The 13078-nt window shown below is 45.8% G+C and overlaps 2 protein-coding genes across 2 annotated transcripts in view; both read left to right on the top strand.

Annotated features, from left to right (window-relative positions):
• Positions 1-3321: 3321 nt before the first annotated feature.
• LOC310784521 (T-box transcription factor TBX19-like) overlaps positions 3322-13078 on the top strand; it is a gene marked incomplete at both ends in the record, with an annotated part of 32202 nt that continues 22445 nt past the window's right edge. Inside the window, 3 exons of the mRNA XM_083645503.1 lie at positions 3322-3405; positions 6249-6532; positions 12317-12617. Of these exons, the coding sequence (XP_083501629.1) occupies positions 3322-3405; positions 6249-6532; positions 12317-12617 (669 nt within the window). The remainder of the gene's footprint in view (positions 3406-6248; positions 6533-12316; positions 12618-13078) is intronic.
• LOC310783752 (E3 ubiquitin-protein ligase TRIM39-like) lies at positions 9397-10830 on the top strand (the record flags this gene model as incomplete). Its single annotated transcript, XM_083644660.1, has 1 exon — positions 9397-10830. The coding sequence occupies one exon, from the start codon at positions 9397-9399 to the stop codon at positions 10828-10830; it is 1434 nt and encodes a 477-aa protein (XP_083500786.1).

Genomic DNA, 13078 nt, shown 5'->3' on the forward strand with positions numbered 1-13078 from the left:
TGCCGGTATAAGCGCGACCCCGTCGCCCCCGACATTTCACCAGTTTCGAGCCAGTCAGAAGAGCGGTATGCTCTTAACCCATTGATACCTAATGCCGCATTTGCGTGTATATCCCTCATTTGTGTGTGTATCCCTTTAAGACCGCGAATCGCGGGTTCGCGGTCTTAAAGGGATACACACACAAATGCTGCATCAGGTATCAATGGGTTAAGGGGACGCAAGTGGAAACGGGTCCAGTCATTTTCCGCGACAGCGGTCCTTCAATCATGGGCGAAGTGTAGCCTACACACGTTGCTTAATGTTCCAGCGGGCATAATCTAATCATTTGCGCACATTAACTCATTCTCTGCCAGGGTCATTTCGGTCTGTGTGCTCCCAGTGCCAGGATTTTGAGCATATTTCCTGATCTTCCAGGACCCACAGAATATTCTGTGCTAGGAATAAAATTACACAACATATCTCACAATAAAGCAGAGACTCTCTTCTTACCCCTTGTAAAAAACTGAAACTCGACCATGTTTCCTTGTTTAGTTACAAGCAGTGGAAGTTAGCTTGTTTTCACGAAAAATGCCCTCCTTGGGACATAAATGGGAGAAAAAGAGTTTTTTAGTGAAGGGCACCGTTTCAAGCAGAATTCTCTTTTGAGCCTTTTATTTTTTGCCTCAGTGACACATCAGACATATACAGTATTTGTTTTCCCAAATAAATAAATAAAAAATAAGAGAATGTATTTGAGGGAGCTGTGTCGGTCTTAGCTTGATAAAAGCATAAACAAATGGAACGAACCCTTATGTGGTCACACTCACACACTCTCTCTCTCTCTCACACTCTCACACACACACACACACACACACACACAGGAATAACGAGTGCTGTAACGTTACCTGCTGTCACGTTACCTCTCATAACTAACGTTAGCACAGAAGATCACACAATAGCTACGTTAGTGCTGTAAACTTTGAAATGTTTATGTGACACATGTTTCGCCTTGGTTGCTGGTGACGCGGTTTGACGCGTTTGACGTATCCATGTGATTCCCCCTCCCTTGAGTGTGACAGAGAGCTCCCCTTGAGAGGGAGATCTGGCAAGAGGAAACGTGAAGCGAGTCATGCCGGCGGCATAAGTTATAAACAATGCGTGACAATTATACTCGAATGTTGTGTGTGTGATCATTTCATCTCAAACGCGATACAAAAAATACGCTACTTTTTACCATCGTCATTGCTCTCTCCAAGTGGCACCCATTTCTCCTCCTCCGATTCATCTGTGTCACAGAACGCTGTGAAGGGGAGCCTTCGTCGCCATGGCGCTCCGTCGTGGAGCAATAACAAAAACGCTGGCATCTTCCTCGCCATCGTCGCCAGCCGAGAACTCTGGATCGGACTCTGTTTCGACCACAGGCTCCACCCATAAATACTAAACTAGCGGGTTCCTTTTATCAATTTGACCTGAAACAATGTCACAGGCTGGGAAAGTGTCTGATGTAATGTAAACAGCCAAAACATGAAAGTACGTCCGAGTACGTCTTTGGCACAGAACGCCATTGTTAAAAGTACGTCCGGGTACGTCTTTGGCAGAGAATGAGTTAAAGCAAACTGGCGAAATGATCTTGTGATAGCCTAATAAGAGCAGTATGTCAGCTTGCTGATTTCCGAAGGCAACCCCGGACACATCAAACGAAGCCAGTCTGTAAAAAGTGCTTCAACGCGACGCAGGTGAACGGATAAACATCGAACCAGCAACTATTTCTCTCAGACACGGATCCCAACTTCTTCAAAGTGCATCATCTAATCATTCGCGCACATCAAAGCAAACTACTTCCACATTTCGCTTCGTGCATTTGCTTTCTCTACATACATAGGCTACAAGCGTTGGGCAGCTTGCCTTGCAAGCCTCTGCCATTCTCGCTTTGTCTGTCCTGTGTCAGGCTGCTGCGAAGTACGGAGGACTGAGTGAAGTTTTGCCGACCCCCCAAATAAGCTCCCCCCTCCCCCCAACATACCGGCTATTTGACGACTAGATTCCCATATGCGCGCGCTAAGGTGTGAAGGGAAATTCAGGGAAATGTCCGATATTGACTTACAGGTAATTTTCCGGTACGCATGTGGGAAAAGGGCTGGTGATCTGAGCACCTCACCCCGGTCACCTGAACGTCAGTCTGTTTGCAATCGACCCAGTAACTCCTTTTGAGTAGCCCATGCGGAAATAATTTAAACCTGCATTCTTTCTAATGGCCAGCAGGGGGCCACTCCACTGGCTGCAAAAAGAAGTCCAATTACATGGAAGTCAATGGGAAAATGGGAAAATCTTCTCTCTTGATTGATGACCTCAGTAAACACTTTCTAATGAGTTCATGTCTCAATCACTAGTTTCACGTCTTCTTCAATACAGCATCATGTTCAATTAGTCAATTATGGTCCCATTTAGAGTCAAATAGACCATAGAAAAGACTGGGGGCATGATTGACAGGTCACCTGTCCAGTGATCATGCAGCTCGCCAATCACGTCTTGTCTAAATTCACGTCACTTCTGGCTCCAGATAACCAAGTTGCCCAGAGCAGCCCGGAGGTCTGGCTGCTATAGGAGCTCAATCTCCGACAACGAAAATCTGATTTCCGTACAGGCATAATAGACTACTTGCACAACTCCACTACTTCCTGAAATGAGTAGGGCATGTTGGTTTCCTGTCCTACACTATTGGATGAACTGATTAATGTCAGGTGTGCCTGACTGCTGCAGTCACAACAACAGTGATCAGGCACACCTGACATTAATCAGTTCATCCAATAGTGTAGGACAGGAAACCAAGATGCCCTACTCATTTCAGGAAGTAGTGGAGTTGTGCAAGTAGTCTATTTTGATCAACTAAACTAGAGAGGATTGACTGCATATAAATACACAACGCACTGTGCACAAATCTAGAACCAGCAGCTCTACATAAGAAAGTTTTGAGGGGCGGGGACCTCAGACAGGTTCTGAGCTACTGCGCAGCAAACGTTTTTAGCGTTAGCACCTGTTAGAAAGGCTCCGCGTCAACGCCAATTCGATGGCCGCCACCAAGGGCTGACCCTGGGCCTCAGATCCAGCCAGCTGCCTGGAACTATCCCTGGATGACATTTCAGTGATGACATCATCACCACGGCGGTGACATCACAATGGGATCTATAACATCATGTGACATGTGACGTTCTCGTACGATGTCAGAGCCAAGCATGACATCATCACCGACGACATCACAATTGGATCTATGACATCACCAACAGTGTGACATCATCAAGCGCGGATGTGAGTTGTGACATCGCCAGTGATGTCATACTCCCAATGCCAGGCTATATAAGCAGCGCACACTCCAGGTTCGACACGTACTACAATAAAGCAGTGTTCGAGGCTTCAGAGGAACACAAGGTACGTAGTATGGTCTAGATGGTCTAGAGAGCACCTGGGCCAACATCTTCTTGGTCTAGAACAGGCACTCTAAATGGTCTAGAGTGCCTGGGCCAAGATCTTCTCGGTCTATAGTAAGAGGTAATGTGTGTGTGTGTGTGTGTGTGTGTGTGTGTGTGTGTGAGAGAGAGAGAGAGAGAGAGAGAGAGAGAGAGAGAGAGAGAGAGAGAGAGAGAGAGAGAGAGAGAGAGAGAGAGAGAGAGAGAGAGAGAGAGAGAGAGAGAGAGAGAGAGAGAGAGAGCAGTAGTAAGAGGTGTGTGTGTGTGCGTGAGAGAGAGAGAGAGTGGTAGAGCAAGATGGAGAGACAGCAGTAGTAAGAGGTGTGTGTGTGTGTGTGTGTGTGTGTGTGTGTGTGTGAGAGAGAGAGCGCGTGGAGAGGTAGAGCCATGCTGATATTGTCTGTCATCCTCTTCTGATGGTCCAGAGCAGCTTCAGCATCAAACTACAGACCAACGGCTTCAACTCTTTATTATTATCACTCTTATTTCAACACTTTGAAATCTTTTTTATCCAACTTGTACCTCCGTTAATGGTAAGTCTTTGATTTTCCTTTTTACAGCTGCCGTGACCCTAGAACCAATACCACAGTTATTTTAGGAATTATTATTAATACTAGTAGTAATAGTAGTAGTAGTATAATTTCTAAAATAACGATGTAAGGGCCGTCTACAGTAGTGTTAGAAAATATACCAATATGTTATTGTAGGGATACAGTCATACTAAAGTAAAAAATATTTTATAGTACTGTACAGTATGGCATAGACTCTAAATCCCTACAATGTATTTTATAATAACACTATAAAACAATGTTTTCTGTAATTTTACAAATTTATTTACCCCACATTTTACAAATAACAGTAGACATCACAGTCAGTATCAACCTGGTAAAAGATATGAGGGACAAAATGATAAATCAATGCTTTTCTCAAATTGTAGGACATTTTATTCATATATTTCCAAGTACAAAACTATGAAATTGTATACATTTATAATCGACTATAATCGGGGGGGTTTTCTACTTCACAAAACATTACTGGTTATAGAAATATTATAGAAACCCCAGCAAAAGGGGAATAGTTTATTTTCACTATAATCCCATCCATAAGTAACACAATGACAGTATGTATGTGTTGGTCATGGTTTCAGACACTTTCTGTAATAAAACATCTTAAAGCTCAAATAATATCAGATGGGGACCCTGGGACAAAATCTTATCAAATGGGTGTCTGTGGTCTAATTTCTGTCAGTTTAGGGGTCCTTGATGTGAAAAGGTTTGAGAACAACTGCCATAGAAGATTGTATTCCCCAATATTCTAATAATTTAATAGAAATACTAATATTAACTAATTCCAAACATATCACTGCAGACCAGTTCAACGTTTGTAATGTCTGAAAGTGTAAAAACTGATTTGCTGTCGTTTTAAAAGCGGACAGCGTTTAGTTTTTCAGAAACAGATTAAAAAACACGTTTTCTATTATATTATTCTGTATTATAGATCTGAAACAGCCGTTAAAACAAGGCGAAGAACCATTTTAATGAGATGCACTGCAGACAATTCATTTAGAAATGAACTGTATTTTCTGATGGATCATAAATCTATCAACAGAGAAATCGATCATCAGTTGATAATCAAAGTATTAATGTCATATTAGCCAGAAATGAATGTGTTCCTTTAGCCAAATGAGTTAAACATTAAAGTACAGAGGCACACATGTCTTAACGCACTTTAACATACAAAATGATAATACATATATACAAGGGTAGTGTACTGTGTGTAGTGTATAGTGTGTCTTTGTGTGTGTGTTCACATTTTAACCCATACTGGTATCTGGAATTCAGTACCGGTAGCGATATCTTTTTTTTGTGTCATAACAAAAACTAGAAAATGATCTTGTGCTTCGTGTGCTCATTTCTAGGGTGGAGACTGGAGACGATGCGCCATGGGCACCCTTTTTTTTGGGGTGTGACCAAACTCGTGCCGACATTGGGCACCACACTCCATCGTGTTCCTGGCAGCGCACTCCCCAAGGTTGAAGTCGATCGGGCAGTGGAGCAAGGGTCAACTGCAAAACACGTTAAGGATGATGCCATAACCACTGATGATGTCATGTCATGCACCACAATCGTCAAGTGATGTCATACCCACTGATGATGTGGATGACCTGGCATGAGTTGACAAGAGTTTGGTCACAACCAAAAGAAAAGTGCACCTATGGCGCATCATCTCCAGAGTCTCCACCCTAGAAATTAAGCACGCACAGTTGTTATTATTACTACTGTAATATCCCTAAAACACAGAAAAACCATTACAGTCTCGGGTGGGATTTTATGTTATTATATAGTATTGGGATACTGGTACTATATATATATATATAATGTAGTAGTGTAAGGGATTACAAATTCAAAAACAATAATTACAGTTACTAATTCAAGTAACTTCAAGTTACTGCATTACTTTCTCCAGTGGCACAGTGCTAAAACAAAGTGTGGAGATAGGTCTGGCTATGTGAGACTGCTGCGTCGCCAGCTAGGTAGACAAATAAATATAAAGTCTGCAGTTTGGCTGATTACTGACTCCTATAAGATTCACTATTGTTCCAATTAAGTGGATTCAGTTCTAACAGGAGCTGGCTAAACAGTTTGGACAGCACTTTTATGGAAGGGCGGGTGGCGAAAGTAATATAGTGAAGTAATGAGTAATGTAACTAGACTACTTTTGATACTAAGTAATAAGTAATGTAAGGAGTAATAAATAAAGAGTAACATTTCCTAAGTAACTTACCCAACACTGATGTGTTGTCAGATGAAGGTGGAGGGGTTACAGGACGATGGGGAGTCTGCTTCTGCATCTGGACCAACCGCTTCTGCATCTGGACCAGCTGCTTCTGTCCCGGGGATGATGGGCCCTGAGGGGGCCACAGAGCGCTGCATGTCACGGCTCCTGAGCGCAGTGGAGAGCGAGCTGGCGGCCGGGCGAGAGAAGGGCGACCCCACAGAGAAAGAGCTGAGGGTCACTCTGGAGGACGCTGAGCTGTGGAGGAAGTTCACACACCTCACCAACGAGATGATCGTCACCAAGAACGGACGGTACTGTCTATCTGTCTATCTGTCTTTTTTAAAAGAAGCCATGTACACAAGCCCTAATACCAGTGGAATCTGGATTCTCAGCTTTTTGAGGTAGAAGTGAGGTGTGAGCACTGATGATGTCACAGGCAATTATGCGAATGAGGTCATAGATATTGTAACATCATCAGTGATGTCATAAAGGTGAGGCTATACGTGGTGGAATTATAAGTAGGCCTGGTACATAATATACATATATACTGTATATATGTGGGCAATCTCTGTCTGTTCTCTGATTATGTATTATGTATATAGTAGGCACTGATGATGTCATAGTGATGTCATAAGAGCAAAATCATTGTATGACATCACTGATGATGTCATAGGCACTGATGATGTCATAGACATTGTGACATCATCAGTGATGACACAAGAGCAGGCGAGGCCACGCAGCGGCCGAGCTGCAAGCTGCAGGGGCAGCTCAAAGAGCCCGCACATCGGGCGAGCCTAGGAATCGAGCGTGCGAGATGCCTAGCGCCATAAAACAGCGCATTAGGCCTGGTACAGTACTACACTACTTCAGCAGTCAACTGAATTCCTGGGATCTGCACAGCTTTTCAACGCACTCTGCACTCTTCTTCTGTGGTGTTTTATTGCCATCCTTTATGTTGCATTACTGCCTCCTTCTGGATTTATCCATCCGCTGTTTCCCTACATTCTGTCCCTCCACTCTGCACTCTGACCTGAACATTGATAACTCCAGCACGAGCCAGCACAAATAAAATGAAGGGAACCCTCTCCAATCCCCAAGCCAAGCACACGAAATTGGCTTGAGCCAGAGAAACTGGTCACAATGTCTATGACATCATCAGTGGGTATGACATCATTGATGTTACTGATGATCTCACAATGTCCAGGAGGAGTTATGACATCACTGATGATGTCACAATGTCTATAGTCTTGGCTCCCAGACGTCTGGGAATTTCACTGTCAGAAACTGTCTGTCCGAGCCCGGCGAGAACCGCCGGCAGCAGACACGCCTACATTTATTATTAGAATTTTATTTGGTAGCGGCAATGCCATTTATCATAGTCCTAACACAGAGCATGAAGCTGATATGCTCCAAACAGAATTTATAGCTGTGGTTTATTTTACAATCATTTTTCCTACCCGGAAGTGGTCCACTTGATACTGTGAACTTGTGTGAAGTCATCAGCAGCCAGCAGGCTTTGTAACGTTATAGCCTCGGGAGTCGGGTTTATCGCTGGGGGAAAGACCTCTAGCCGCCGGGGCCGGATGAAACACGTCCTATTAACAGGTTATGTTTGTTTCTACGTGATTAATATGTTTCTCCGCAAATGCGACGATGTTTTGCGAGACACCGGTTCTGCATGAGATCTGCCCCCAGAAAGCAGGCCCGCCCACAACACTCATGATTGGTTCTCCGATGCAAGGCTTCCAACAGCGCCACCTAACGTTATGCAAAGATTTAAATAGTAATATTCTCAGTCTTACAGGAGTGAAACGGATTAAGACTGAGGGCTGAGTCTACAATGTCTATGACATCATCAGTATAGTCATAAATCACTGATATAATTTACTGACAGAATGTATAGCTTGGTATCCAGACCCATACAGTATGAATTGCAGACAGGAGTTAGAGGGAGAAGAGAAGAGGAACAGAATGTATGGAAACAGTGGATGGATGAATCCGGAAGGAGGTGGTAATGCAACATAAAGGATGCCAACGGCCATAAAACACCACAGAAGAAGAACATATGATTGCAGTTGTCACACTATTCTTTCTTCTGATTGTCCCAATTGTATTGCCCCCCCCCCCCCCCCCCGGTCACTGCTCCACCCTCTGCCGATGTGGGGAGAGCCGAGACTAGCAGCACCATGCTTGATCCTCCGGGAGGATCACACTATTCCCACCAGTTCCCTTCCACCACGACCAGGCGCCCAGACCGACCAGAGGAGGCGCTAGTGGTAGCGACCAGGGCCCATACCCCCAATCTGGCATCCCACCCGCAGACACCAATCATGCCTGTATGGACGCCCGACCAAGCTGGAGGGAACACGTGGATGCGAACCTACAACCCTCATGTTGGTAGGCAGGGAATCTACCACTACACTACCCGGACACCCGCAGTTGTCACACTCTTCATATGGGTCTGGACCTACGGCCATCCCACTGCGTTTATTCAGGACAGATAGTTTGATATAACTGCCAACCATTTCTATAAAGCCCACCAGCTTTCATATCTGTTTCCATAAAGCCCACCAGCTTTCATATCTGTTTCCATAAAGCCCACCAGCTTTCATATCTGTTGGCTAGTTGTTGATATTTATAACAATATTGTGGCTCTAAAGTAAAGTTTTTATCGAAGCAGCAAACTGTCATGGCGGCTGTTTCTGGTAACGGTTTCCGGTCTTCCACCTCTGGACCAGACAAAGAGTTTAACAAAGTGAGAACAGACAAACAAAGAGAACAGCACTGCTGTCATTGGGCTGCAGTGGAATAATCGGTCGAACAGTTCTTATCAAGTAATTATTTACTTTATTATTTATTTGTATTATTTATTAAGTTCTTTGGCACAGAATTGTCGAAGTAGTTTGATGATTGACACAGACGGCAACCAATCAGTTGGGACTGAAAAATACGTCACCGAATCAGTGGCGCATAGCAGAGCGTCCAGACCCATTTGGGCTGCTTACCAGGTTACAGAATGTATGGAAACTGGAATCCAGAAGGATGCGGTATAAACACCACAGAAGAAAAATGTAGAAATGTGTGATGTCACTCGAGCAATTGTGATGTCATCAATGAGTGATGTCTTACTACTATAATAGGGCAGTGTTTGTTCCTGCTATAAGACGGTGAGTAAATGGTTTCCATATCAGAGGAGGATCTCTGCTGTCCTGTCTGCCGTGACATCTTCAAACATCCTGTCCTCCTGTCATGTGGCCACAGCTTCTGTGAAGCCTGTCTGCAGAGCTGGTGGACACTGAGACGAATACATGAGTGTCCACTTTGTAAGGAGATATCTTCACAGAGTGAACCACCTCATAACTTGGCGTTGAAGAACCTGTGTGAGGCTTTCTTACTGGAGAGAGAACAGAGAGCTTTAGCAGGATCTGAGCTTCTCTGCAGTCTGCACTCTGAGAAGCTCAAGCTCTTCTGTCTGGACCATCAGCAGCCTGTGTGTCTCGTCTGTCGACATTCAGAAACACACACCGACCACAGATTCAGACCCATCGATGAAGCTGCACGGCCTCACAAGGAGGAACTCCAGAAATCACTGAAGCCCTTACAGGAGAAACTGAAGCTCTTTAATGACGTTAAAGGAAACTGTGATCAGACAGCAGAACACATTAAGGTCCAGGCCCGACACACAGAGAGCCAGATTCAGCAGGAGTTTAAGAAGCTTCACAAGTTTCTACAAGAGGAAGAGGAGGCCAGGATCACTACACTGAGGGAGGAAGAGGAGCAGAAGAGTCAGATGATGAAGGAGAAGATTGAGGGTTTGAGCAGAGAGATAGCAGCTCTTTCAGACACAGTCAGAGCCATAGAGAAGGAGCTGAGAGCTCAAGATGTCTCGGTCCTGCAGAACTATAAGGCTACAGTGGAGAGAGTCCAGCGCCACCTGCTGGAGGATCCACAGCTGGTCTCAGGAGCTCTGATAGATGAGGCCAAACATCTGGGCAACCTGGGCATCACAGTCTTGGACAAGATAAAGGAGATGGTCTCCTACAATCCTGTGATTCTTGACCCCAACACTGCCGGTACAAGACTCATCCTGTCTGAAGATCTGACCAGTGTGAGAGGTGGAGAGAGACAGCAGCTTCCTGAAAACCCAGAGAGGCTTGACTGGCACTGCTCTGTCCTGGGCTCTGAGGGATTTAACTCAGGAACTCACAGCTGGGATGTTGAAGTTGGAGACAGTCGATACTGGGATCTGGGTGTTTTAGCGAAGTCTGTCCAGAAGAAGGGAGTCAGACTGTCTGGATTATGGAGAGTCTGGTTCTGCCATGGTGAATACAGAGCTCGATCCCCATCAGATCCAGGCACTGTTCTCCCAGTGAAGAAGAAGCTCCAGAGGGTCAGATTGAGTCTGGACTGGAACAGAGGAAAGCTGTCATTCTCTGATCCTGATATGAACACACACATACACACCTTCACACACACCTTCACTGACAGGCTGTTTCCATGGTTTCACACATCTGATCCTCTGAAGATCTTACCAGTGAAGGTCTCTGTAGTCTCACGTGCTCAGACACAACGTCTTCTGTCAGCACGCTTCCAGCGCCGAAGGCTCTGAATCGCATCCTCAGCATTTCTGGGTTTTGCCAGAGGAATTCCGACAGTCAATTGGCTGGGCTGTTACGGAAGTCCTCTGCGTGCATTGGTGCATCGTTCAAATGTCCCGCCCCATGAGTTGTGTCACTCCGTCCGTCCGTGGTTGGTCAATTCATAAGTCTGTCACACATTTTCGTTTGGTCTTAGGGGGGCGGTCCTTAACCACTTTTCAAGAGTTGAGCACCAGGCGTAGATATCTATCTACACCTGTCTACTGCGAGGCTAAGCTCTCTGTAACAGAGTGTGTCCACCAAGCAACATGTGGAGCATGTTTCAGACAGAGCAAGACTTAGGCCGGCAGTCAGCTGTGCCTGGCAGAAAGAAAGAGAGAAAGAGGCCATGATGTCACTGATGATGTCATACAGTTCTAGACGGCTTGGTCTGGTGGTCAGGTCACTATAGTGATGTCATATATCACAGATGATGTCATAAATAACTGAAATGTGAGAGACAGTGTGATCAGGTCATAAATCACTGAGATGTCATCTAGTCATACTCGAGCGACCTATTGTGATGTCAATAGTGACGATAGGATCGTGTCCATGGGATGTCATGTGATGTAGTCGTGGAAGCAGGCTGGTGGGCTAAGCTCTGACATTGGTACCGACCCGCTCTGACTGACCCGCAGCGACCATTTATGTTTCCTTTGTGTCGAATCTGTTGATCTCAAATGGCTCCACGTCGCTGTGAAACAACAACAACGCTACAGTAGCTCCTTGCTACATGATGGAAAGCTAGCTCCTTGCTACATGATGGAGCTAGCTCCTTGCTACATGATGGAAAGCTAGCTCCTTGCTACATGATGGAGCTAGCTCCTTGCTACATGATGGAAAGCTAGCTCCTTGCTACATGATGGAGCTAGCTCCTTGCTACATGATGGAAAGCTAGCTCCTTGCTACATGATGGAAAGCTAGCTCCTTGCTACATGATGGAGCTAGCTCCTTGCTACATGATGGAGCTAGCTCCTTGCTACATGATGGAAACTAGCTCCTTGCTACATGATGGAAAGGGCAAGTTTTGACGGAGATTTGGATTGTGCAATAAAGCAGGCCTGGGTGGTTGTAAAGGTAAACAGCCTTTTTTTCCCACTAGCCCAGAGTGACAGTATTACTAGCCAGACTCTCTCCTGGTGGAAGATAGTCTTAAGGAGGGATACTGAACTATATAGTGTGTCGTGTGAGTCTGATAACATTTTCTCTAACACTCTCTGTCTCTCTCTGTCTCTCTCTCTGTCTCTCTGTGTCTCTGTCTCTCTCTCTGTCTCTCTGTCTCTCTGTGTCTCTCTGTCTGTGTCTCTCTGTCTCTCTCTGTCTCTCTCTCTGTGTCTCTCTGTCTCTCTCTGTCTCTCTGTGTCTCTGTCTGTGTCTCTCTGTCTCTCTCTGTCTCTCTCTCTGTGTCTCTCTGTCTCTCTCTGTCTCTCTCTCTGTGTCTCTGTGTCTCTCTCTCAGTCGGATGTTCCCTGTGCTGCGGGTCAGTGTCTCCGGTCTGGATCCATCCTCCATGTATTCCTTCCTGCTGGACTTCGTGCCGGCGGACGGCGTCCGCTGGAAGTTCCTCAACGGAGAGTGGGTGTCGGCCGGCCGGGCTGAGGGGAGGGGCCTGGGAGAGGGGAGGGGGCTCGGGGAGGGGAGGGGCCTTGACGGAGTCTACATCCACCCGGACTCTCCCAACTTCGGAGCGCACTGGATGAAGGCTGCTGTGACCTTCAACAAGGTCAAACTCACCAACAAGGTCAACGAGGGAGGCCAGGTACACACACACACACACACACACACACACACACACACACACACACACACACACACACACAGAGACAAACACACAAACACACACACACACACACACACACACACACACACACACAGAGACACACACACACACAAACACACACACACACACACACAGACACACAGACACACAAACACACACACACATGAGTTACTCCGACTGAAGGAGGCTTCCTCCCATACCTAGGAAGCTTTCTCCTTCCTAAGGGCCGTGTGTCCATCTAGCGTCTTTTCCTCAGGTCCAGCGTCTTGTTTCAGTTGTTTCCAATGAGGAGAGAGCGTATGCAGGTGCACACAGACGTGTAGAGAAAGTGCGCTGCACCCAGCGTCTATTTTCAGAGCACTCCGGCGTTTTTGTGCGCCGGCTCCCAGCGCTCCCAGCTGAGAATAATTTAACTTTTCAGAAAGACGCTGGTGTCGGGT

This window comes from Poromitra crassiceps (assembly GCF_964638095.1).
Source record: "Poromitra crassiceps genome assembly, chromosome: 10".
Classification (NCBI taxonomy): Eukaryota; Metazoa; Chordata; class Actinopteri; order Beryciformes; family Melamphaidae; genus Poromitra; species Poromitra crassiceps.